Raw genomic sequence first — 27,175 nt, 5'->3', positions numbered from 1 at the left:
CCACACCTGCTCTGTTAGCTTCTCCAGAAAACTTGTACAAGTATCCAACATCATAGGGCACGTTATTTTAAGGCTGCTTCAGCTGTAACCCTAAGCCTAGCTACCATTTATAATCACACTGATGTGTACCACACTAGATTCACCTGCTTCCAGAGTTGCACATGAATGAGACTACTTGGGCTACAGATCTTGTAAACCAGAAGAGTGACGCTTCACAAATGAGTAGACTGTGCAGTTCAACTTTTTTATTTTAATAAAATCAAGAATATGCACAGCACATGCAGTGCTAGCATCTAAACTAATACAATAAGCAATTCTAAACCTACAGTGACTTGAAGTTCAATTTTCACATTCAGCAAGTTTAAATCCATTCTTGCATATTGTTTTGAATCCTTGTATCTGAACTGAAAATATTGCTGGCTGATAAAACTTGCTAAAATGCACAAGTCACTGATTATGCCAATACAACAAAGATAACCACATGTTTGAGGATTGCAATGTGCCAGACATTCACTGAAAAAAAAAAACACACAACTAAACAAAACTCACGCAACAAACATCTGAGAATCTGGACACTTCACATCAGTGTTTAGAAGTGTTTCATTAATATCTTAAGACAAGTGTATCAAAACCTTGGCATGTTTAATTTTAAGTTGCCAATTTTTGTTTTACTATCAGAAAGTTATGGCTACACTGCCAATGCCGGGTCTGCTTAATTTGACTTAAGAGTTTAATATGACTTAAACATTAAAAGCTCACACTACCCCGAAATATATAATTTCACGCATACGGTGACATTCAACATTCAAGTGCCAGTGTTTTTGTACTGTCTTTTGGTCAAGTTTCTTTAAACTTTCAAAGAATCACTTTTAGGCTTACAAAAATAAATATTTGTCAAAAATGTTCAATAAATATTACACAAAACTAGCAGCAAAAAGTATCTAGAAATCTGTCGTGTGCAAATAGTTTTCTTCCCAGCTATCATTCCCATGGTCCCAAATAAGTTTTAGAATCTACTACCTTCTCCTTAAACAAGCTGCGTTCAATCTCCAAGAGACAAAATAAGATTGGAAGTTAAGGACACGCACACAAGACATATATAAAATTCTCTGAATGTGCAATAAAAGAAGTATTTTGTAAAAAGTTATGGGCAAAATGTACAAGGGCCTAAACCTAGACTTGAAATAGCACCATAACAAATGACCTCAATACTGTCAAGTGCACCTACTTAATAAAAGTTTTAGAACAAGGCACAATACACTTGAAAAAATCTATTGCACTTTAGGAGATTTTTGCCATTTTCCTATGCCACTGTAGATTAGTTGTTAACTGCTCTGGCCACAAAGTTAGCACAGAAATTCCAAGTGGCAGAGGCATTTTTCTGGTGGACAATACTTATCTTTGGCCAGATTTAGCATAAACAGACTATAAATACAATGGAAACCTATGCAACTAAAACTGACTAAAACTGCACCTTAATAGCAGAATTGAAACCTTGTGCAGTTTATGTACATTTCCAACCTCTGTGATCTCAGGTTTGTTTGTTACTCTTCTGGAGCCATTTTACAAAGTCTACAGTAAGCCAGTTTAACATCTCCACGCAGCTTGAACAGAGTAATGTGAATCTGCATTAAAATAAAGCCTGCTGCATAATTCTTCCTGTTCATACCCTCTTGACCAAAAAACATCAACACTAGCATGCGTTATTAGACCAAAAATTCAGTCAGGCCCTTAAGGAGGACCAATCACTGCCATGGTCAGCCATTCTACCATTTCAATTTCATATGGCAGGCATTTTTAAAAAGTCTAAATAGATGAATTCTCCTAAAAACTATTTCAAGTTATCAGACCTTTAAACATTCCCTGTAATGTTCTGCCCACATTTGGCTAGCTCACATTAATGATCTGCCTAAATATTGAAAAAGGAATTGCTGTATTTACTTGCATTAACTTCAAAAACAGTGCTTTTAATGTATGCATGTATCCATACATCATCTCATCATGACTGGAATGGCTTATTAAAGGCTATCAGGTTCTAAGTACCTATCCAGGATAGAGTGAGCAAATCAGAACTTTAACTTAGTACAGTTTTGCCACATTAGAAACTAATTGCATTGATATGCTTCAAGATGTTTTATTTCTCAAATCTGCAAATACCAAAAGCCCTAATGCAGGCTACCGCATAAGTTTTTCTTTGTAATATTATGGATGAATCAGTGATTCCTGTTTAAGTTGTATCACACCTGTGTGCCAAGGTTTGATTTTAGCCCAAGTTCAGTAATTTTTATTTTGTCAAAACAATTGATATCTTGAGCATTACTGAGCCAACAGGACATCAAAATAAAAGTTGTCTAAAGTTAAAGGCACAGTACATTAACAAACAAATGATCCTCAGTCACAAAATTATAAATGCAGTTTCTGGGTGGGGATGGGTGGGAGGGGAGTTAATCCTGACTACAGCAATAGAGTCTTCAAAACCACCTTCAAGATAGGGCTACTTGTTCCTTTGTTTCCATCTTGTGACCTTGAGCTCCCTTAAAAAAAATTTCAGTGGAGAATCACAGCTGGTAATGTACTGCGAGTTCTTGAAGCTACACAAGGTATAGTCTGGCTAAGTTACATGTGGTTTCCATATTAGCTTGTTTGGTAGGGTATCTGCTGCAAGCAAATTCAGTTGCCCCACCAGTCAACCCCCTGGGAGTTATAGTTTCCTCCATATCCATCACTGTTGTAGAAGCCGCCATAACCACCACCTATGAAAGGCAAGAGAAAGCAATGCTTAATTAACCTGAAGACTTGTGCCTTCACAACAAGAAAACAGTCCAGGGCACAGACAAGATGTCTATTGCCTATTAAAGGAAACCCACCCAGAAGTACTGTCAAATGCACACATTGAACTAAAATGCTGGAAAGATAGGTAGCATCAAAACAATCAAAGACGGGTAACTTGCACTAGCCTAGATCCAAGAAGGATGTCGAGACTTTGCATAAGAAGCACCAGCTGACCTCATATTGAAACATTACCTCCAGAAGTTTTACTATAGCAAGCAGTTTAGATCTGGTTTTGTATTTGCCAACACTGCCTGCCCAGTTTTTCTTACCTCCAAATCCTCTGCTGCCACTTCCTCCACTGCGGCTGCTGGTTGATCGACTGCTACTAAAGCTACTGCTGCCAGAACCACTGCTTGTTCGATAGTCCCTGGCACCAAATCCTCCACTGAATCTACTGCTGCATAAAGGAAGAAAACAAACACTTGAGTAAAGTCACTGGTATTTTAAGCACTGCAGATACTGAGATTCAAGTACTAAGTTTCTTCAACTCTGGTTACCAGCTACAGCCAGCCAACAACCAGTGCAAGTGTTGAGTTCAGCATGCTTTATAAGCATCCCAATGCTATCCGAAAAGGGCATTCAAGATAGCAAAAGAAAATGTACTATTCAAGCAGGGCCATGTTACGCTAATTACTTTCTCGGGTCCTGGTAAGATTTGATTCAGTGCAACCTCTGCTCCACAGAGCCTCCAAACCGATCTTAGTGTTAAGTGATGCATTTATGACCACGCTTCATATTGTAGAAAAGGAGGACAATTTTGCAAGCATACTTCTAAAGAGAAAACAACAAAACAACTAGAATTCACATGGTCATACCATGTTACCTACATTAAGAGGAAGGGTTGTGTTTCCTCCCACCCCTTTAAGCCAGTAAACATAGCTTTTAAGCTGGTAATACAAAGCATTTTAGGTTTCCATAGCAAAGCTATTTTACAAGTAGCCTCACCCCTGGAGTCTAACTCTCATACCTTTCCTCTTATGTCAGAAGGCATGCATTACCTCCTCCTAAACATCAAAATAGCTGCTTAAGGCACATCTCTGGCACATGCAGGTATGCATTTCTAGTAAGTGTTTTGTAAGTGCTTTCACAGAGTTCTAATGCCATTTTTGCTAGATGTCATTCCACCTCAGCCATATCTAGTTGTCTGCTTAAGAGGAGAAAAGTCTTACGGGTTAATTGTGTTACAAGATAGAACAAAACCAGACATTAAGCTGTCACCTTCTGATACGCCCAACTCACAGTTTATACTGCACTGGTTTGTCCTCCTCTAACTATATTTTTAGACTGAAAAACAAGACACAGAACTGCCTCTCACAATGGATTAAGTATACCTTTAGCTAAAGCTGTGATCATTACCTCTTAGATCGCCCACGGCTGCCACCTCCTTTGTGATGCTGTTCATAAGCCATGTTTTCCAGCCAAGATGGCACTTCTTGCTTAGCCTCAACAAGAAGATCAAGCAAGTCCTTGGTGATGTTTATGTTCCTCTCATTGAAGAATGAGGTGGCAAGACCTAAAGTAAGCATTCAGTTTTAGCTCCACAAAAAGCAAATACGCTATGGCACTTAAACCCATTACACACTCCACCTCCACCTGTGACAGGTACAGTATCAGATTCCTTATAGACAAGCTTGAGAACACTACAATTACCTGAGAAGAAAGCCATTTAAGACTATTATTCCACCCCAACTAGTCACAAAAACCCTGGCTATTTACAGAATCACAGAATCAGCTGACAGAAACAGAAGATACCAAGCTTACATGTGGTACCAGAGCTTTTTAATAGCAACAAAAACACTATAGGAACTGGTTGCTTTCCACACTGACTATACAGCAGTGACCAGCCTCTGGTCACAGGAGACAGCACATGGGCTTCTCTTGAGTACTTAGTTGTAAGTTGCTACTATTATTGTGCCTATCAACTCGGGTATGAAGTGCTGTCTATGAAAATTGTAGTCATACTTACCAAGGTTTCCTACTCGGCCTGTACGACCAATACGATGTACATACTCTTCAATGTCACTTGGCAAGTCAAAGTTTATGACATGCTTTACATTTGAGATATCCAGTCCTCTTGCTGCTACCTAATGGTTAGAGGATTAAATCAAATCTTAGTAAAATACCACATGCCAAGTAATATGCCTACTGGCTCAAACGTCATAGATTTCACTTACTGCTGTGGCAACAAGAATTGGGCTCTTGCCCGAACGGAACTGGTGCAGTGCTTCCTCTCTGTCTCTTTGAGAGCGATCTCCATGTATACTTGTACAGGCATATCCTTCATGGTACAAGAAGTCCTCAAGAGCATCTGCACCCTTTTTAGTTTCCACGAACACCAGAGTCAAGGAATCCTTGCCTAACAATAATTAAAGCACAGGTTAGCAGAAGAAAAGCTGCACAAATACTTGGATCCACCACCCAATAAAAGGCAGTTTCAGTTCCCTGCTCGTTTATTCTAAACTGAAGACACTGGAGACCTCCCCATTAATTATTACCAGAAGCTTACATCAACTTGAAACTGACATTTAGTCAGTGGAATACATTCACTGCATGTTAATAAAATACCCTTTCATTCACCCACTCAATAGAAGTTATTACTTGAGTCATTAGATTTGCCTCATCTGAATTTTGCCTTATTCACCTATCTGAAAGGGGTCTTTACCTGTGGCATTTAGCAGGTCAAGCAGAAACGATCGTTTGTCTGACTCTTCCACCCATACTACTTTCTGTGTGATATTCTCAGATGTAGAACCTACTCTACCAACAGCCAGAAAGATATATTCATCAAGGAAGTCACGAGCAAGCATCTAAAAAGGGAAGGAAAAAAACAATCAGAACAGTTAATTTTTTTCTCCCTGCCACAGATGCAACTTGGGGCTATGAACTGTTAAAATGTGAACTTTTGTAAAGTACCTGGATTTCCTTGGGGAAAGTAGCACTGAACATCATGGTATGACGAACGCCCTTTGGTGGCATAGTATCTTGTTCAACAATTCGACGAATTTGAGGTTCAAACCCCATATCAAGCATTCTGTCAGCTTCATCAAGCACTAGGTACCTAAGTAGTAATAATAAAGTTATTCTTCATAGTTTTTTTTCCTTTAAGCTGTAACCAGCACAGACACTGGACTACAAGTCCTCAACTAGATGTTTACAGTTTGAAAGCTAGAGCTTAAGTGTCACTAACTCTAGCTCTCACTTTAAAAAGCACAGTTTCTAGTTGTCAAGTCATTAGCAAGAACACTTTACTTACTTGCAAAAATCCAATCCAATCTTTCCCCTCTCCATCATATCAACCAGTCGTCCTGGAGTTGCTACAAGCAAGTGACATCCACGTTCCAAGTCACGTATCTGCTGACCGATGTCTGCACCACCGTATACAACACAGGGACGAACTCTGGAACGGTATGCAAACTATAAAAACAAAGTAAATTAGCTCTAAGAAAAACTACACCTGAGCTATTTTATAATGATTAACTCCTAAATATACCTTTCTGGCTTCCTCATAGATCTGCACAGCCAGTTCTCTAGTGGGAGCCAAGACCAGTGAGATTGGGTATTGCTTACGGCGCCCATACCTTCCATTCTCCTGAAGAAAAAAAATACTTTGAATGAGTACCCCAAATGTGAGGGGAATTAAAACAGCTATTACAGACAATACTGAAGACAGGTCACCAAGTTTCTCTTAACAAGAAAGAAAAAGCATGGCTGAAAGCCAACTTGTTTTAAGTACTGCATCTGAACAAAAACCACTCAAAACAATCTTTTCTCTAGACAGTTACACGTATCAACTCTATGCAGGAAGAAATGTTCCACAGCCTGTATTTTTCAAAGGAAATAGCTAAAGTCTTCTAGAAGAAGCTGAGAAGCTTGCCTATCATACCCAAAATAATGATGACATTTAAGCCCAGCTATTGTGTTCAGTATCAGAGACACCAGCATATAGGGCAGAAATACACACTGGTCATAGGTTTTCCAGGACTCCGTATTTAAATACTTGCCTTCATAGCTCTCAAGGCATCACCAGGGCCATCTGCATAGATCTGGCTCAATATTGGTAGAAGAAATGCAGCCGTTTTCCCAGACCCTATAAGGACAGAATTCATAGTTATTTTCAAAGCTACTATACTGCCAACTACAGCAATAATCCTGTATCACTAGCATATTCCCAGTAACATCTGCACTACTATATTGAGACCACCTACACCACTGGAGTGCACTCCTTAGCCTGTAGAGGTTATCTACAAAAGACTTACCACTCAACACCATAAAACCCTGAAGTGAATGTGATTTAAGCCATGAACATTTCTTTCAGGACAAACACAGTAAATCCATTCAAGCCTCATCTAAAGCAGTTGCAAGACTCTAAAGCTAATTAATTTCTAACACTGCAGGTATTTCAGTATATTCTGAACAGGAAGTTACACTACCTTACAGACCTCTTACCTGCAGCTTGAGGAATACAAGACCCTACTCCTGAGAGAAACTAAGCAGTAAAGAGTTATTAACTTACCTGTCTGAGCACAGGCCATCAAGTCTCTCTTTTCTTTAATAATAGGTATTGCATGTTTCTGGACTGGAGTAGGACGGGTGTAGCGTGTGAGCTCAATGTTTCCCATAATAATTTCTCCCATGTCAACATCACTGAACTGCAAGATATTTAAAACAAGTAAGATGGGGATCCTTCCCTTCAATCACCATGGAACACATCATTCAGCTTAAGAAATAATTTGTGAAGTAACTTTCGTTTCATCTCTTCCTATAGAACTTGCCTATTAAGTTCACAGATACTCAGCAGTTAGTTACTGAGTCTGGTATCTACTTAGTCCAGTCACGTAAGTGATTCTTAAAAAGCGAGCCAAACCTGAAGCACAGACTACACTAGCATACTATGCTTAGCATGACACAACGCCTAGGCTTAAGCAGTTGCTCCAACAAACCAGCACCTCCAAGCACTTCTACTTCTTTATGTGTTTACTGTTTAAAGAAAAGTGACATAGTTAAAAGTGAGCTACAAGTGTTAACTGAAGAAGCTTGCACAACTTTTCCTATGTCTTAGTTCATCATATGCAACTCTCCCCTGTGAAACAGCTTAGCTGTAAGCCATAGGAAAGCAAGACAGTGTTTCCTTTCCTCCCTAAACTTAAGACAGCATGACATCAAGTTTCACATGCAAAACAGTCACTATTAGATACATCAGCAAACCAGATTTAAAAAAACAAAACCTTACACTTTCAATATGTGGAGGACAGTTGCTGCCTGTTGCTTCAACAGGAATGTCATCGTATTTCTCAAAGTTAATGCCAGTATTGCTTCCTGAAAAGAGCTCTCTAAAAACAGAAGAGGAAATATTTTACTTGCTAGACATATCAACTGACCCTGTCATGTGAATTTACACTATTCCATTACTTACTGTTCCAGGCGTTCACTTGGGGGAAGAGGCTTTGACCAGTCATCTTCATCTGATTTGTCAGACCAGCGGCTATTCCCACCACCACGGTCAAATCTACCAAAGCCACTCCTGTCATAGTCGCCACCTCTTCCACGCTCTTCGTATCTAAATACAGCAAGAGTATCAGGCCACCATTCCTGGGCAACAGGATTATCTGACATGCAAAATTAAAGCTATAATAATCTAGTAGCATGTGCTCTGTGTTACATATGCAACTGTAGAACATTTCGAAGTCATCAGATTATCTGTACTTGCTTCTTGACCTACAAACTGAAATGAGTTCAGTCCCAGCCATCAGACTAGGTCATGTTATTCTGTGTCATAGACAGGAGAGTTTGTCACCATTTCACAGCTCAGTTTAGCTTCATACACTGAAGCTTGTATCAATTTATTTGTTTAAGTGTAACAAACGTAAAGAATCAGTCATCTGCCAGTAGAGCTGCAATTCAAGTTGCTCAGTCTTTGCCATTTTTTGAGGGAGCTCTGCTTAAACCTCTTAGGAGACAGTTTGGTACTCCTGCCTTCGTCTGTGCCTCATTTTACATAGGTCTCCCACATCCAGACAAAACCCTCAAGTGCTACAATTTGTTCCTTTATTCCCCCACCACACATGTGACCAAACTAAACACCTCCATTACATGTCACATACTATTATTTTATAAAGAGGGAGCTCACCTGTATTACTGACTTTGAAAGAAGGTGGAAAACATCCTTACCTCAACTGTTTAGTTTTTGGTCTGGTAAATCATGTTTGAGAAAAGTCTGGATACAGGACTAACGTCAGCTTTACTAGTCGATAAAGGTCACTCTCACCACACTTGTGCATACAACGCATGATGTGTGTAAGACTGATCAATAAGGTAGAGAACCTGCAAGAGTCTCACCCAGTTTATTAACTACACTTAAAACAAGGAAAAAAATATTGAAATTAAAAAATCCATTTTGATTTATTTTATGTGCTCCCAACAGCTCTTCTTGATTTTCCTGGAAGTAGCCACCCATCTAGCACTTTTTTTGGTGACATAGCCAAGTCAGCAAGTCATTATAGATGCAGTTGAGTGGCTGGTGGTGGACTACAGGGCACATTTTCAACACATGCAAGTTTCCCATCCCTGAAGTCACGTAGCTTTAAAAGCAAGGTTCTCGCACTCTCTCCTCCCCTCCCAGGTTCCTCCTACCTTATCCTGTTGTTCACACCTAAAACTCTAATAAACATCAAGATTACAGGTAAACTACTAGAACTGAGACAGACTGCGTATGCACCACCCAGACAAGTACTTGCCTTCCTCCTCTCGATCCATTCCCACGGTCAAAGAAGCTTGATTTTGCTCCGCGGTCAGACCGCGCACCGAAGCTGCTGTATGCATCCTTGTCTCTGCTAGAACTCCAGCCACCACTATCAAAACCTAGTAGAGAAAGGTATTTTAGCCATACATTACATGGTCTAGGCTTGTAAAATAAAAAACTAAGTTCTGTCCAGTAAGACTTCACTAGAAGGTCCACAGGATTGAAAGGCAGGCAGTCCTTCAAGAACAGAAGGCTTAAAAATGTCAAGACCTATTCAAATAGGAACTAAGCATTTCCCATTGCCTATCAGAACTTTCTGAAATCCCTCCACGCAGGTACATAACAGTATGTTATTTTTTAAAACACTGTACTTGCCTTACTGCTAATATTTAAGTTGCCTACTCTGGAAAGATGACTATCATTAGAAACATTAAGACACTAAGTCTTGCCAAGCCTACATTATCTCTCCAACTTCAACACAAATCCATGACAATGGATTTAATTTTTGTGAGGTTAACAAGGCCTCTGGTAGAGATCAATAAATGGTATTAGCTCTTGCATTAAAAATCCATATGACATTAAAATGTTTTGTCATCCTGCAAGTACACAGAGCAATCTCGTCTACGCAGACTAAGACAAATTAATGCCACCATGCAGAAATAAGGAATACGGTGTTACTCAGTGTGGTAATTCATGGTGAAGTTCTCCACAGCACTTTTACACCTACATACAGTAGATGCCTACTTAGGCATGTTAACTCAAAGGAAAAGGACCAAGTAGAATAGAAAGTACATCAGCTTGCCAACACCATGAAGTAAAAAGCCTTGGTTTTATTCAGCTACCAGGGGTTGGGAGATAAGCAGAAATGTAGCATGTTAAACAGTACTTAAGTAGGTACTACACTGCTTTGGTACTAGACTAAGAACTTGCAAATTCTGACTCAGAGTTACAACCTTCACAAGTTTGAAAACATGACCCAACTAGTGTCTCAGCTATGGGATTCTGGCAGAGAATAAGTGAAATAATTAAACAGATAAACAAATGTCACACCTATTAGTGAGCATGCTTTTGCCAGCTCCACAGCACAAAACCAATCAAGACTTATGCACCAGACAATAAAAGCAACCATGAAACAAAATTACTCCAAAGAAAGGGGTTGTTCTAGGCCCTATCTCTCTGAAAAAGCTTTCCTACAATTACCCTGCTTTGTTAGATGTTCTCTGCAGAGTGTCATTCCCCTTCCCCACACTTTAAAAAAAGTAAGAAATTCTACTCCCCAGAATCCAGACACACACTAGTCACAAGAGAACTTTAAAAACTAGTGCGGTAACTATAAATCATTTGGTATGGCGGACAGCAAAAATAATCCATGCACAAAGTTTATTAGCACACAAGATCATGGAATGCTTCAAGACCTCTGAAGTGCTTTAAGAAGTCACTTTAGTCCTTAAGGATAAGTTAACTTCACACTGAGAGACTGCTGACAGAAGATCAGGAATACCATAATCACTTCATTAAAACATGAGAAAGTTATCTGTAGCTTGTTTAGAAGGCATCTAAATCCAGATTTTAGTATGAGTAACTTTCAAACTACACCAAAATAATTCAGGTATGTCATCCTGCCAAGAGATCTACAGCAGTGGCACTGACAGAGCAATTGTCAGGAAGATACAGATGTAGTTTCTCATTAGTGACAATACTAGGCTGACTCTGTATTGCATTAAGATCTTCTACCAAGTCTGAAAAGTTCTAGAAAGGAGTCAAAATTTTATACTCCAAATAGCATAGAAAGTAAGCTTACTCATTAGCTTGTTACTACACTACTTTCTGAAGCTGGTACCTCGCCATATTTTTCTTTAAGGTATTGCAGCAACTTCTAGACCAAATCTTTAACAAATACATACACATACCCTGCTTGACAATTAGGGCCATTAACTCCACTTTCAGTTTGGTATTCCTAGTTTGATTTTACCTGTGGATCAGCACAGAACAAGAGGTCCAGGCCATACAAGCCAATTCTAAGTAGCCAGCTAGCAGAAGACATCATCATTATTAAGAACACGATTAGAAATTAAAAATCAAGAAGTAAATGCACTGAGACAACACGTAACGGACCATAGACTGACTTTTCGAAAGTGAAGAGAATGATCATGAAACCGTGCAAGAATTATCAGTCTTGAAGTTTTAAGTAAGAACCTGTATAGATTCCATCCAGCACATATTTCTCAAAGGGCTAAGTTTGGAGTTCAGTAAGTTAATGAACTTCCAGAGCAGTTTTGTAGTTCTTGCGCCTATGAAGAGTGGTAGAATTGTCAATGTTTCTCCTCAATCAGCATTTTAGTTTACATTTTATAATGCTCTAACACCAATCATTGTCAGCTTACTTGAAAAGCTCCCACATGCAGCAGCAATCATCAGTTTTAAAGATGGGAAAAATAGTTAGAATCACAGAATCCGTTACAGTTAGAAAAGACCCTTAAGGTAAGTTCAGTATCTCCTCCTTGATCTACTCTAGATCAGATCAGACTTCAAATATCCAAGAGCAGCTTCCAGGAAATCTAACAAGAAAATGACATGACAACAAGCTTTAATGTTAATCAAGTCAAGCTCATGGAAGCAAAACACTTCAGACCAGGCAGCCCTGCATACGAAGCTCCATATACTGTAGCTTCAACAGCTGAAAAACAGAACTGCCATTAAGTAACCCAAGGACATATTTTTATGCATGCTCTCATTTCCTGCAGTTCTGTACTGTCTTGCTCCCATGCACAAAGCTAACAGATTAGTATTACAATAGGGACAGATCTGCAGGTATATGGAAAGAGTAAGCTGAAGAAAGCACTGTAGGAGTTTTAAACAGAAATACTCTAGATCCCTTACCATGCTTCCCCTGTCAATACCTACTGAAATCATGAAGGTGCTCAGCTCTTCATGAACATGAAGAACAGCTATTTTTCAAGTATTACATCCACTGCCTTAAGCAATTTCTTACTTAGCTGCAAATAAGCCCACTGTGCAACTTTGATAGTGTCTATGAATTACTATACCGTCATCAGCTACAGAGGAAAGTGAGAACCCCCAAGCTAGAAACTATACACTAGTTGTTTCTAGAGCATGTCTAAGAGAACAACATACAAGTAATTCTTTTTTCAAGGTTTTGGGTGCAGTAATTTAACACTTTCACAGAAGTCCAGAAGGTTATGGTATGTGAGTAAGACAATTCTACTGGATTACCGAAATACAGTTCTACCACATAGTTTAACTGATTTTTACATGAATAAAAATTTTATTAGGTTACTACACTTTTGTAAGGCTGCATCAAGAATTTTGTTACACGGCCAAATGCCACTATTACCCAAGGTCTCTTTTGCCTGTTGCTTGCTAATCTCTACACCTTGAAAGATCTGTTGCTAAAGATTCCGAAGAGCAGTCAATATACAGAACAGCTTTAACATAGCTAAAGAAGCAATCATTGATTTAGTTATAAATAACAGAAGCAAACATTACTTTCATAGAAGTACAACTCTGTTACAGACTTCAAATAATCCTATAAAATATCTCAGCTTTACATCATCATTGCACTGATGATAACCACTTTGCTTCTCAGTAAGGGGCCTGAACTAGATTCATAGCTTTTCCATTCAGCCATCATGAACCTTGTCACAGGGAGCCATGAGGAGTCTAGCAATACAGTACTCAAACAGGTTTTAAAGGAGGTTTTGAAACATTAAGTTTGCCAAAGGAAGTTGACAGCCTACATTCTATTAATTGAACAAGCCACATGTCAAACAAGTTTCATGACTTGTTTACCTTTTTGCAAGGTGAAGCTTGAAGCCCCCAGAAAAGCCATACGTGGTCACATGTACCTTGCAATGTCTGAACTCTAGCCTTGCACAATAAAAAAAGACAGTGACAGTCCTGCACATAACAGGTCATGATATAAACTCAAGGTTAAGACTTAAGTATCCCTCCATATCCAATATCCCCAAAGGTTAAACTGGAGTTTGGTACAGATTACCATACAGGGAAAGGAAATCTATGAACAGCAAATTTCCTGCTTTTGAGAAACCTGCACATACCTCTCAGGATTAGCTAGTCGATATCTTGAAAGACTGCTCATGTTTGAGGTTAATGTGATTTGGAACTTCAAGATCACTGAGCTGCCAACCAGTCCCTCTACTTTTCCCCAAAACATCCAGCTCTCCTAACAGCCCATTTATCATTTGGTGCTTTAGGCCATGCTTCTTTTAGGTAAAAAAGCCAAAAACCGCTAGCTTGGACACATGCAAAGGCAAGACAAAACCAGACTGATCTGTTTCTTCAAATGGCATAAAACTAGAACAGAGCATTTTTCATCTAATCAAATTAAAAATTACATAGCTCCTTAAGTGCTACGAAATTTATCAACATATACTTCAATATTCTCCTCCCACCCACTCCTAATGGAAGGAGTCCTCTTGCAGTATTGAAAAGAGAACCTGTGAAAGTCCACTGCTTTAGAAACAGATGAGATTTAAGTCTTCCTTAAGTTGTAGAAGGTGTTTTAGTTCCTCCATTCCAGTATTTCAGCAGGTGTTAATGTTTCTCTTGTACCTACACAAGTCATCAGACATGATGACAATGCATGCTGCAGTATCTGCAAGCTTTATATCTTACAAATAAAGGTCATGATTTACTTCACTGAAGAATTCCACAAATTTTTCTTCTTTATCATGTTTTGTTTAGATAAATCAAGGGCCATTTCTCAGCACAAACCCCCTTGTGTAAACTATGACCAACATTGGTCATGTATTGCATGTTTCATGCACCAGCATCCCGCACTGCCTTCTGCAAGTACTCTTGTGGACTTCCATAAAAACTACAAGAAGCTAAACAAGGACAAAATCTCTGGTTTTTTTCCTCATGCTCCCTTAGTTAAGAGCAAGTTGTGCAAGAGACATCCATTTACAAAGTGAAACTGTGCTATTTGTTTACAGTAAGCAACTGCTTACTGTAAGTTCCACATCACAGTCACTAGCAGAAAAACTGGTACTCCCAAAATCCATTAAAATCGATACTCAAGATTACAGAGCTAGTGAAGTTAAGATAGGAGACTCCATCTTGCTTCAGTCACAGTTAATTGCTTAATGAGATATGGACGTTATTCTGCCAATCAGATACTGAACTTGAGCTTAGACTATAACCTGGTGAAGGAACCAAGAATAGCACACTAAAAGCAGAAGATTAAGTTGCAGTGTTTTGCACAGAACAGCCGAACAGCCTGCATAATCACCTTTAACAGTACTGTCAAAGCCTTTAACAGTCTGTTCCTAGAGATTCAGAAGTAGGCCAAGAACCAGTTACAAGCGTTGCCACTGTATTTCTGATACATACCCTGTTTTGAAGCTTCCCTGTTCCTCAAGTGAGGAGGAATGTATCGGCCTTCTAAAGGACAAAAGAAAGGTAGTGTTACAAAATTGCAACATTAGCACCTTTTGAGATACTAGCCCTTCCAACAACAGCTTTTGGTTAGAAAAAAATTGTCTGCCTCAGAAGCTTTAAGGCCTCTTACAACATCTTTAAACAAGATTCCTTTAACACAGCATTTAATATCCTTCTCTCAGAGGACCAACACAGTGAAGATCTGAGTTCTTGCATACTCATTTAAGTAGCAGGTTTGTTTTTTAAGGCACAGATCTCTTGCTATTTTTTTTTTACCAAGTCATATATGCCTTTTACAGATGTTACAGTGTCTTGTGATGAAAGCCTGTCTTCCTAGAACTCATTAAGGCTTAACCTGGTGCCAGATATTTGAGCTGCTTAAGATTTTCACTGTGTCATTCAAGTACTGGCACTCACAGTGTTACTACTACCAGTATTTTTCCTTCCGCTTAATTTAGCCATCCCTATCCGTTCAGCTCAGATCAAACCAGAAGTCACACATAATTGCCTCTGAATAGCATTCTTCATTTACGATCCAGAAGCATCTGTCTGCTAAGCAACACAAATCAGAATGTACCAGGCACGATCTGAATGTGAATTCCTGGAAGATTCCCCTCTCTTCTTAATGTACTTAAGCCTTGCATGCCAGAGAATGCAGTTTCTACTCAATGAAGTAGGATTAGTACAGTTAACTATTAAAACTTTTACCTTCAAACATTCCAACTCTAGCTGGATGTTTTGAGAAGACTTATCACACTACTACTACCATCAGTGGCCTCAGCTGTTTGCCTAGAGGCAACAGAAAACCTGGGACAAAATTGGAACACCAAGTTCTCTCAAGTTAATTAAGTACTTAAGAAATTTACACATGCCTTATCACTGGTAAATTAAGTGCTCCTACTTAAAGTATACAGCATTTTCAAATCAGGCACAGCTAGCAACCTCCTCAGTTTCCCCACCAGCCGCTGTGAATCTTTGCTTCAGAAATTACTTTTCACAGCTACAAACCCTTTATTTCTAAAGCTGTGTCTGTAAGCTTGAGAACTTGCATGTACTTACTGCTTGAAGAGCTTCCTTCACTCTGAGAGTCTGAGGAATTCAAGTCTAGACCAGAAAACTAGAAGAAATAAAACAAGTATCAACATGTTATAACATGAATTTATGCTAAGATACAAAAAGCCCTTTTGCTTATCAAAAGCAAACAGTGTTCCAACAAGTTATTGCTGCAAAGAAATTTGTTTATAATGTCAGTTACCTCTCCCCTATAGGAGAAGGACCAAAACCACAGTTAGTACTCAAGGCTATACCATCTTTAAGTATGTTCGTATCTACCAATAAACATGTACCACATGGGCAGCAAGTCCAGAAGAATACCTTACACCCACCAAATCAATTGCCACAGACTTCTGCTTCACAGATGATATGCAGGCTAAACAACCATTTAAAATAGTCTTTCAGTCCATTAAAATGCATTCTGATTGAAATCAATGGCAATTTTTTTTTTTTAGGTCTACAGAGACTACAGCCCAAATAATACAATTCAGTTGGGCACTTCACTTGTAGAGACTCAGCTATTTCTTCACACTGCATTAACACTACCGAGACATTACAGTCCTCATCTTTGAGGCAGCTACTGTTCACAAAACATCAGGTGACTTCTTCCTACAATTAATTCAGCAAATACCATTTCCGGTTTGCTTTTCTAAAACTTCATTTAGAGCCTTCAGTCTCCCAGTAAAGTCTACCAAAAGGTGTTTCAGTTCATGCACTACTAGCATGTAACCCAAATGTTTTGAGTCCATATTGTACTTGACGTATTTCAGCAGAAAGCAGTGGCAACTCGCAAAGCTTGAACACCAGCTTATTACAGTTGCTCACCTGCACAGGTAGATTAGAAACTTATTTCAGAATAACAGGACACGTTTAAACACAACTGAATTTTATGGAAAACCAATTGCACACAAGTGTCTTCCAATATGACCTGAATCAATCCAAAGCAAAGATCCCAACGCACTGTCCTTCTAGATGTTCAGTTTTGTGTGCTGCCTTTTAGGACATTCAGGTTCTTGAAAAATCCTCCCATGGCAGGCCTCGTATTATCCTCTTTAAAGCTACTGCTTAAAATCTGATCTCTAATTGATCCAAGCATCAGCATGAGGCTAAAGAATGATTCTTATTTGAACAGTAAACGAAAAAAGACTCTATACTACGTAGAAGTGGCTCTCCAGGAGCAGTCAACAGAAGCGATGCATAAATCTTCTCGCACTGGACCCCCACTGTCTCCACCGTGGGGGCAACACTCGCCAAAATCTGATCGCGGAGATGGCGCAGCGACGAAGCCCGGCGCGGCCGCCATCTCAGTGCGGCGGTGCAGCCGGCACTGCGGGTTGGGATTTTCGGCGCAGCAGGGAGCAGCCGCAGCCGCCCAGCTAATCCGGCAGCCGGCACCCGTCACGTGCTGTCTTGGGGGGAGGGGGAAGGAGAAAGGAAGAGGAGAAGCAGCGGGGGGGGGGAAGGACCGGCTCCCTGACCTACTTCGCTGAAGGCTCCAGAGCAACGGCTGCCCGAAGCCTACAAGCCGCCGAGGCCTAGCGCTGCCCCGCCACGCCAGCTGCCCGCCCGGAGTCTCGCTACAACATAGGGGCCTCTTCCTCCCCCCCCCCCCCCCCCCCCCGGCATTAGATAACCATCTATCCCCCCGACATTGGGCAGCGGCCTGCGCCTGACTCCGCCCAGCAAAGGCGGGGGGGTGGGGGGGTGGAAGACTTAGGGAGCAGGACTAAAGAGAAAAAAAAAGGAGAGAACAACAACATCGCGGACGCCGCCCGGACACATGCCTGCTGAGGCGCTCCTCGTCCAGGCCCAACTGCGTCACCGGGGCCCACGGGCACCGGAGGAAAGAGCGGGAAAGGCTGCTGCTGGGCTCTGCTGACGCAGCTCAAACAAAGGCAGCCGCCAGCGTCCCCTCCCCCAGCCCCTTCCCTGGGGAAGGGGGCGCCAACACAAAGCGCCGTCCTCCCCCACCCCCCGCCTCGCCCCGCCAGAGGCACAATGGCCGCCATTTATCGTGTGTTTCTCCCTGCCCCCCTCCCCCCGGGCTCCCTCCTCCTCACCCGCCCCGCCCCGCGCGCGCGGCTGTTCCCCGCCACCGCCGCCAGGGGTCCCGGCAGCCAGCGTTACCATCGTCGCTCGCCGCCACACAAAAGCCGGGCCTGGAGCGTGGCGAGGAGGCCGCGGGGCAGGCACTGCTCCCGCCTCGGCCGCTCGGGCGGCAGCGGGGGTCCCGTCCTTCCCGCGCCACCCCCAATCCGCTCCCCGCCGCGGCGATGGCACGCCCCCGCGGCAGTAAACCCGGCGCGGCGCGGAGCCGCCGCACGACGGAAACTGCGCAACAACCGAATACGCCACAAATCGACCGCATTGGGGGGGGGGGGGGGGGCGGTTGCCGGCGAAAAAACGCGGGGGTGGGTGTGGGGGGAAATCACGACGCAACCTTCGGAGACCGAGGAGCGAAGGAAGTCCCAAGCTAGGAATCTCAACCGCCCCTCCTGCCATCCCTGCCCCACGCACTCAGAGCCTCCTCCGCGCCTCCCCTCCCGCCCGGTCCGCCACCGCACTCCGGTTAACGGAGCGGCCCGCATTCCGGGGCCCATCCCTCACCTGCTGGTCTAGACTGAGGGCATTTTCCACCGCCACATGACTCATAACGAGAGATCGTCTCGGGGTGCCCCGCTCCGCCTCGAGAAATTCAGATTCGCCGGACTGGGACCTCGCCGCTGCTGCCGCTCGTGCCCCACAAATCGCTTTCCTGACTGAGCCCCCCCCGACTCGGCCCCGGCCTTTATATAGTCCCCGCCCCCTCCTGCCCGGCGGCGCGCGCTGACTTCAGCGCGCACGCTACCGCCCCTGCCCGAGCGCTCCCTTCCCCCTCCTCCTGACCAGCGCTATCGCGAGAGAAACCGACTGCGCTGCGCCGGCGAGGAAGCGGGGGAGGGCTATCGCGAGACCTGCACTGGCCTCCGCAGCTCAGCCCCCGGTGAAGGGCGCTCCGGAGGTGTCGCGAGACTTCGGGCGCCGGGCCCGCACGGCACCCGCTGGGTCTCCCGGGCTTTGCTGGCGATACCGCGAGGTTTGTCCCCGGCGGCCCGCTCTCCTCCCCCGACCGGCTCTCCGCATGGGGAGAACGGCCACTAGGTCTCGCGAGATCACCCCCCCCCCGCCGCCATCTCCTTTTGTTCGGCGTGCTCGCGAGAGCGCTCCGCCGGCCCCCGTCGCGCGCGCGGCTGAGATGTCTCTAGAAGGAGTCGGATTCTAGGTCACGTGGGCGGCCTGGCCGGCGCCCGCCGCCATCTTGTGCGCTTACCTCGGCATAGTGGCGTAGGTCCTAATGGAGGCGCGGCGAGCCCCTGGCGCGGGGCTTGAGCGCGGCGAGGAAAGGAGGAGGGCGCTAGTAGTGCCGCGCTGTGAGGCCCGCCCGGCTTGAGTGTCACCTAGAGCGGAAGCTGGGGACTATGGTCAGCGGAGGGGGGGGCTGCTTCACCCCAAATACACCGGCCTCCTCCTTCCCCCTTCCGCCACACACAGAGGTCCGTACACGGTGCCTTTGCACCGTGGGGGGCAGGAACCCCACTGTGCATCCTGGCGTTAGTTTGTGCATGCTTCCTGTGAAGTTCTGTCACCTCACCCTTTTCCAGGCCACCCCTCTCAGCTGCTCCAGACCATCCCAGTTGAGATGCCTTCAAAACTGATGCTGGTGGCTCTGGCTGTGCCTACAAGGCTACGAAATGATCCACTGTGCCTACTGTCCAATGGCACATCACTGTGAGCCACTTAGCCCGATGTGTTGGCAGTCAACACTAGTTACTGCAGACATTCATCATCTTTTTCCCCAAAACCTTTAGCCATCAACTCTATTGAGGTGCCAAAGGTCACCCCTATTTTCCCTGTAGGGACAGTTTTACTAAGCCACCCCATTATAGCCACAAAAAGCCCCACCTTGGACACATTAGGAGTCATGTTTACTGTTGGCTTGTAAAATGCCAGTCAAGTAATAAGCATTAAGCTACCTGTCACTTTTCAAAAAATAAGAACACGCCCATACCCTTCCATCACATCACAGCCTGCTGACACAGAAAATATTAAAGCCATTTCCTTGAATTTAGGTCAGCAAAAGTACTGACAGACATGCTTACAGGATCAGGATACCTCGGAGGCTATTAAGTCACAGGGAAAAGGACGTGGGGTTTGGTTGTCCTTGATCCACACATAGCAATTATTCCTCCATTTCCTGCCTCCTACATTTTCCAACAAGAAAGGACAAGTAAGATTCATACTCCAGAAGGATGGCTAGATTCACTTGGGGATTTAAAAGCAAGACAAAACTTTTCCATGGTACTCAGACATAAAAACACTTATCTTTACCTAATTTTTCCTTAAAAATAGAGTTCTTTCACACAGCTGCCCTTAAAGTTGGGGCTCTACAGCCAAAGTCCTTCCATTCCAGAAATGAAGTCCTACAAGATTTTAACACCCACAAACAAATCCTTAAATGAGCAACACATACTCCTCACAGACAAACTAGCCAGTTCTGTACAGGACAGGCTCTGTCCATAAACAAAACATTTACCATTCTTCTGCTTTGGTCTTCCATAACGCTGCTTTAGCCAGCTACAGCTCCAGAGTTAAAGGTTTATACCTGCATTTCTTCCCCAGGTGCACCTATTTATATAATTTAAATGCTTGCAGGTGTGTTCACCAAGGCTGCCTGACTGTTAAAAGAAAAAAAAGTCTCTATATTTTTTAAAAAGCTGTTATTGGACTTAGGCCCAAATTTTGGTTTTTTGAAAGCAAATTTCAAATAAATCTTTTAATTCCTTTTCTTACAACTTTGTGGACAATTCTAAATTCTAAACAATTCTGCAATGTTCACATCTCTATAATGTCTGCAATGCTTTTGTAAACAAGAGGATTGTTTGGTATCACTCATATGCACTAGAAGATTAAATTAATCAATCTTTCTTCACTGTACAGATTTTAGAAGTATCACAGTAATTTATTTCTTGGTCCTGCAGTCAGGAAAGCAGGTGGGCCCACTTGCCTCCATGACAGGTTAGTAGAGGGGCCTGTGGGTGTCATACTGTGTCACACTGACAGGGTGCTTCCATGCAGTCCACCCAAGGCAGAGCAAGTTACAAAGTTGGAGTCTTCTGCTGCAGGCACACAAGTGCTCCCATTGCTTAGGGAAGTCAGTTTTCCCTTTGTTATTAAGTTACCGTCTGCATTAGGCAGGACTATGTATTCTCAGTTTCACTTTTTATTCTCCTGCAGCTGACTCAGAGTAAATTTGCTGGAGGAAGTTGAGCAGCTAATGAGTACTTGAGTCAAGCTTTAAGCTCACACTGGACTCCTCACAAATCCTGCTCACTGTCTGTTAAACTCAGTAAGTTTTTGCTGAGGGACTCAATCAAAACTGCTTAAAACCTGACACTGCTTGGTGCTTGGACACTCAGTTCTTAAATCCTAGCAGGAGTCCCAAATTTGCTATTCCCTCACCTGCAGAGTCTCATCTGGTAGGCCTTCTGAAAGGCTACGCTGTTAGCCTCAAAATAGCTAGAGATAACAGCTTTCTGAGTGTTGAGATCGTTGCTGTGCGTTAGAAAAGCAGTATCCCCGATTGCCACCAGGCAGTGTGGGTTGTCAACACTGTTTATGAAGTTGTAGCTGCCTTTTAGAATATTTTTACCCAAAGCTGATGGACACTGGCCTTGCGTACACGAGTTTCCTTATCTGTTTTGAGACTATCAACAGGTCATGCGGTAGTAGACATCTTAACAAGCAGATTTCCCATCTTACAGAACTATGGGCTTACTTCTAAGGGAAGAAGGTATTTTACTAATGGTAAGGCAACTCAGACTTAGGGCCTGAAATCCAGAGTGTGATAAAAAATAAATCCTACAATGGATATAATTCTCAGGTTGCACTACTGAAAACTTGTTCTACAGAGCTAGACATGAGGCTAAGACCACGTATGATATTTTTGTGAGTCTTTCATGTTGCAAGCTGGCAGGGCAATAAAAAATATGAAGTTAATGTTGTCCAGCCACAAATTAGCAAAGGGACTGAGAAACAGTCTTTAGTCAACAGTGTCTATCTCTCAGTAATATCAGAGATCTGTCTTTAACAGCATAATTTTTAAATGCTGCATCTGATCAGTTCCCAAATTTGGGGGGATATTTTTAGGCATCAAAAGGCAGAGTCTTACTGATTTGAAGAAGTAACATGAAAAGAATAACCACATGCAACCATTGATACACTGTTAGTGAAGCCTTCACTACAAAGTCTGCATTTCCCTACAGCAGGGCTACAAAACTCTTTGGACCAATGGGTAAGTTTTAAAATAATATATGTAAAAGCAATTTATGTGGCAGAATAAAATGAAAAAGCATTTTTAAAGCTGGCACCCTTCCTCTAATTTCAAAACAAAACCAGGCCTGTTGCACTGGATGGCCTTCCCAGGTTCCTCACATTTGGGAGGCTGTCGTCCTTCAGACATTTCTCTCAGCAGCAGTACTGGTGTAGGCAGTTCCCAGCACTTGCCATTTGTTCCTGTCCTCAAGGTGTCCCCTTGGCTGTCCCATTATAGCTGTTAGTGACACCAGTCCATGCAGTGAATGAAGGAACTGATCTGAGTTTAAAATAACTCTCCCTGTTCATAGGGGTACAAAAAAAAAAACCTGCCAAAGTCAGCTCTCTGCCCAGAGATATGCCTATGGGATATTGGTTCGTAGTCAATGAGTTTCTTCAATTTAGTGAATATTTCCTGCCATACATGCCTTAACTAGGTGTGCAGGGCAAAGCCAGTGTACTTAAGCCAGGCATTTCTTTCACCAGCATTGCCAGTTTACATAGTCCCTACCTCACTCTGCATCCCCAGCTCATTTCAGCCTCTCAAATAAACCGGTGTTATTTTTCAGCCGGATCAGTCCTTCAGTCTGTTTGGGGTAGCTACACATGCCTATGCCACTCCAACAAGAGCAAGGGTAACTAGCCCCAGGCTGGGAAGACAGGGGCCGGGAGCTGCTGCAGACAGCACTGCTGCTGAAGAAGCCTGTGCAGAGCCGCAGCCTCCTTCTCCGGGTAGGCAGGGGCAAAACAGGAAAGCACAGGATGTGCACCCGCATTTTCTCAGGAAAGGAATGCACTGGGGTGCTCATTACACAAACCATGGGAGTCAGCGGGGAATCTCAGGAAAATCTGTCCAGAGTTTTCTGTTGCCTGTAGAATTATATTAGGTATTTTAGCCAAAATGTCCACAGTTGTTTTTCTGGCTTGGGTCCTTTTATCTCTGTTTTGATACAAAATCTTACTCTAAGGAATGAAAGAGGTTGGTAATAATAAAAATATTATTATTAAACTGTGCTTGGACAGCATTTGACAGAATATTTACAAAATTTTCCACTATGCTGCAACACTTTGTTCTATCATTGCCTATGCTGAGTACACCTCTGCCCTAAGTCTTAGAGAGGACATTTTGCCTTCAACTTATATGAAGAATTAGAAGGCAATCTGATTAAGAGCTCCTCTGTTCTTTGGCTAGTGTATTGCCACCCCAGCCTTGCCAGTTTCCCTTCCCTTGTTTCTCCACACTCCCAGACTGGTAGAGGCTGATAGAATGCACATAATTGATGGAGGAGGCCTTGAAGAAGAGCAGATTCATGATGATTCTCTGAAAAGATGCCTGGACCATGTTTGAAAACTTCAAAGACATTCACATCTTGTCCTGAAAAGCCACAAAAGACTGTTTACAGAAAGCAGAAACTCTTTACAGAAAGGAGAGACAGAATCAGAAAGTTTTGTAAGCTATGACTCTGTAATAGGGATAGACAGAGAGGATTTGGCCATTTCAAACATATGCTAGTCCTTACCTGAGGCAGTACTCAAGGCTTCTCTTTTTTTTTTTCTTTAATGAAGTCCTCTTTTTCTTTTCTGTAATTGTTTAGTGACAAGATCAAGTAGTCACAGGCTTCTGTGGGAACTGAGGAAGTACAAGTTTTGTCCTTATTTCTTTTGTTACACTAGGATCGGACACAGGGAAGAATGAGTCCATGAATTTCACAGAGGAGATGCTTCCTGAGCCGGGGTCAGGGCCCAGGAGCTGGTGACCTGAGTGCCACCCAAGGCTGCCACTGAAATGGCAGCAGAGGGGAACAAGAATATGGGCAAAGGGATGGGAGATGAGACAAGAACTAGTTAGTTTTAGGTCTCTGCTGTAGGTGTATAGTTCCTAATGGCACTCCCTTCCTATGTGTCTCTTGCTTGGGTCTTGCAGTAAGTCCCCTTTTGAGGCAAGAGTAAGCAGACTAGCAAAGATACACCCATGCTGCTTGCTGTGAGCCTACAATGTTACCTGCCTGGCCCAAAAAAGGACGGGCCTGGTGTCTTACTGGGGCTGCCTTGCTTGCCTGGGTCCAGAGCGAGTGTAGTACTGCAGCAGGAGAGGCTTGTCTCACTCGCCCTTTCTCCTCCTTGAGCCCCCCATGTGCACAGCCGACAGGCTACTGAAGCCACTGCCCTGTGGTCTGAAGAAAGGTGTCCTCAGCCCAGCCTAGCAGGGATTGCTGCTAGTAGCTACTACCCAGAGCAGAGCCTGATGAAATACCCAGCCCCTCACTCTCAGCCTCCAGCCCATGTCCCAGCTAAATATGCCTGCTATGCCAGTTAGTCCCTCACTCTGCCATGTACCTCTCTTGGCTGTGGAGGATTTGCCCCGAATCACAGAATCACAGAATCACTAAGGTTGGAAAAGACCTGTAAGATCCAACCCTGGCCACACTGCACATACGGGATGGGGCAGATATGTCCTGGGGTTTCAAGGGAAAGGCCTTGCCAGCGCTCTCCCCTCTTGTGTGTATGAGTTTGACTCCTGCTGCCAGGTGTGAACATCTGGCAAGCTTTGACCTTCAGAGGTGGTGGTTGTGCAACATGGTGCAACTGCCAGGAGTGTTCAGGTTAAGCAGCAGTGGCCTCAGCTATCTGAGGAATGCCCGAGGTTGCTAGTACTCCTCATTAAGTGAGAGAGACTTTGAAGTAGTAAATATTGTTACTTAGAGGTGGCGCTAACTGTATGCTTCAGCTTATGCACTGTCAGAACCATGCTGGGCTTTTTCCATGGCTCAGGGTTGTAGGGGATGGAAGGGAGAGTGGGTTTTGACTAAAATGGCAAGGGTTGTTGTCCTGATTGGAAGAACGAATGGAAGGAACATGGCAGTTCAATGAATATTGAAAAGTTCTGTCAGGCTCTATTTTTCATATCCCTAGATTCCTTGCTGGCTTAGATCCCTCCATCCTCCCCACTGGACTCCAAATTACATTGCCTCCCTCTCTCACTCCCCAGACTTATGCACTGCTGTGTCTTCCCAAATGCTGTTTTCCATGTTCCAATTAGATTAAGGGCTTGCCTGCACAGGAAAGTTGTGCTACTATTAATTTGCAGTTTGCTTTAAAGAAATTATGTTAAACATGGGCAAAAGGCCATGTGGATACCCTGGTATTCCTTTGCAGGAATACAAATGGCTTATTTCAGGTTAGACCAGGTCAGTTAGGAACAGGAAGAACTTGCAAAGCAATACATTTTCCTACACCAGAACAAAGAGAGTCCAGAAGCTTCTTCTGCAGATTGTGTCCTCCAAATGGGAAGAAAAGCTGGGGGCATGGGCTTGACCTCAGCAGGAACCACAATCTGCTGGACAGAGGTAACATACCGCCAGTCAGCTAGTCCCACCAAAGCAGCAGCCGCTGCTGTAATTAAGTTCTGGCATGTGCTGTGAAGCAGGCTGCTTCACACTGCAGCAACTGCCTTTTTCCTACCGAAGGCAGCCTCATCTGCAGCACTCATAGACCAGGAGTAGGGACTGCTGCCTATGTGCAAGGTGTAGGCTGCCACTGCATTCCTACAGGTGTTAAAAATGTAGCCTTTTGCCAGAAAAATTATAGTATGATCTTGCTCAATAGGGAAAAGTTGTGCGTATCCATCTACTGCCCCTCTTTGAACACCACATGAATGCCTGGAGTTAACTGCATTGGTTTACAAGCGGATTGCAATTTTATGAGTGTGTCTTTCTCTTGTAGGCAAGCTCAAAGTAACAGAAAGTGAAGACAGAAGAGAGACTTATAGCAGCAAGAAGAAATGAAGGAGGCACATCAGTAAATCTTGTGTGCTGTGCATTCTCATTGTGAACTGGTTTGAACTGGTAAGCTAGTAATTGCCTAAATCCAAACAGGCACCTAGTCAAGATGGCTCCTATATTCAGCAACATTAGTATTACACTTTGAAGAAGGCACTAATGCTTCTCACTTTGGTTTCTGTAAACCTTTTCTCTTCCAATTACCATTTCTAAATACTAAATGTAACTTTTATGTCACATTAGAGTCTTCTTTGAAAAACCTCTAGAGAGTGACTGACCAAATACCAGGGTGATGACAGCTCAAAAATGCCCATGGGATTGTCAGGGTGAAGACACTACCAGCCCCGACTGCTCCCCCTACCTGCCCACAGCCCAGGACCCCATGTCAGCCCCCCAGGGCTCCCCCCACCCTGCCTACAGACCAGGACCCCATGTAAGCCCCCCAGAGCTATCAGCCCCTGCCCCAGCAATGCTGCAGTGGCCACAGCCACTGTCCTCGCTGCCCTTGCTGTGCCCTGGCAGGAACTAAAAGACCTAAGTCGTGAAGCCTGAGGGGCAATGAACCAAATACAATACTGGTCTTCAAGAGAAAAGCCCACCTTCCTAGTTCCCTCACTGTTGCTGTTGAGTATTGATTAGGTCTGTCCCTTGGCCAGTGAAGGATCTCCAGCAACCGCAAGGGAATGGAGGCGTAGTAGAGACTTGTAATACAAAGGTTCGTATAGGGGTGAACAGAGAAGGAGTGGGAAGGCCTGGGTGTGGAGGCACCAGCAGGAGCACTTAGCAGGGCAAGGGCTCTCTGAATCGCCTGTGATTGGCCTGAGTGACACCTGGCCTGAGTGACACCTGGATTAGCAGGTCATCAAGACTGCAGGGCATCCACCTGCTGTTTCACAAAATGCTCAGATCTGGAGACAAAGTGATTAGTCCTGATGACTGCCAGAGCTGGGACAGGATGGAGATACTGCCAGCTCCAAAAAGATAAAAATCCAAACCCTCT

General features: G+C 43.4%; 1 protein-coding gene across 2 annotated transcripts; it reads right to left on the bottom strand.

Moving 5' to 3' along the window:
* Positions 1 to 230: 230 nt before the first annotated feature.
* DDX3X (DEAD-box helicase 3 X-linked) lies at positions 231 to 18,781 on the bottom strand. 2 transcript variants are annotated; one of them, XM_059830155.1, is made up of 17 exons: positions 18,653 to 18,781; positions 16,052 to 16,109; positions 14,945 to 14,995; positions 9,567 to 9,690; positions 8,246 to 8,389; positions 8,063 to 8,162; positions 7,346 to 7,481; positions 6,834 to 6,919; positions 6,323 to 6,421; positions 6,086 to 6,246; positions 5,746 to 5,890; positions 5,495 to 5,639; positions 5,007 to 5,188; positions 4,799 to 4,916; positions 4,189 to 4,345; positions 3,102 to 3,229; positions 231 to 2,753 (listed from the first exon to the last, which is right to left on the bottom strand). In XM_059830155.1, exons 1-17 carry the CDS (start codon positions 18,695 to 18,697, stop codon positions 2,671 to 2,673), a joined length of 1,962 nt encoding a protein of 653 aa, XP_059686138.1. In that variant the 5' UTR covers positions 18,698 to 18,781; the 3' UTR covers positions 231 to 2,670. The 2 variants fall into 2 exon arrangements, with proteins under 2 accessions (XP_059686138.1, XP_059686198.1); XM_059830215.1 differs by having other exon boundaries at positions 3,102 to 3,226.
* Between the last annotated feature and the right edge of the window lie 8,394 nt (positions 18,782 to 27,175).

The sequence above is a fragment of the Gavia stellata genome, chromosome 1 (genome assembly GCF_030936135.1).
Source record: "Gavia stellata isolate bGavSte3 chromosome 1, bGavSte3.hap2, whole genome shotgun sequence".
NCBI lineage: Eukaryota > Metazoa > Chordata > Aves > Gaviiformes > Gaviidae > Gavia > Gavia stellata.
The sequence above is the reverse complement of the archived record's forward strand: the minus strand, read 5'-3'. Positions and strand labels throughout refer to the sequence as shown.

Coding starts and splice junctions, on each gene's coding strand:
- DDX3X (XM_059830155.1), bottom strand. CDS start 18,697: ATGAGTCATGTGGCGGTGGAAAATGCCCTCAGTCTAGACCAGCAG. Junction 8,390..9,566: donor AATGGATCGAGAGGAGGAAG/GCAAGTACTTGT, acceptor TGCTGTATTTAG/ATACGAAGAGCGTGGAAGAG. Junction 5,640..5,745: donor CTTTCCCCAAGGAAATCCAG/GTACTTTACAAA, acceptor TTCCCTTTTTAG/ATGCTTGCTCGTGACTTCCT.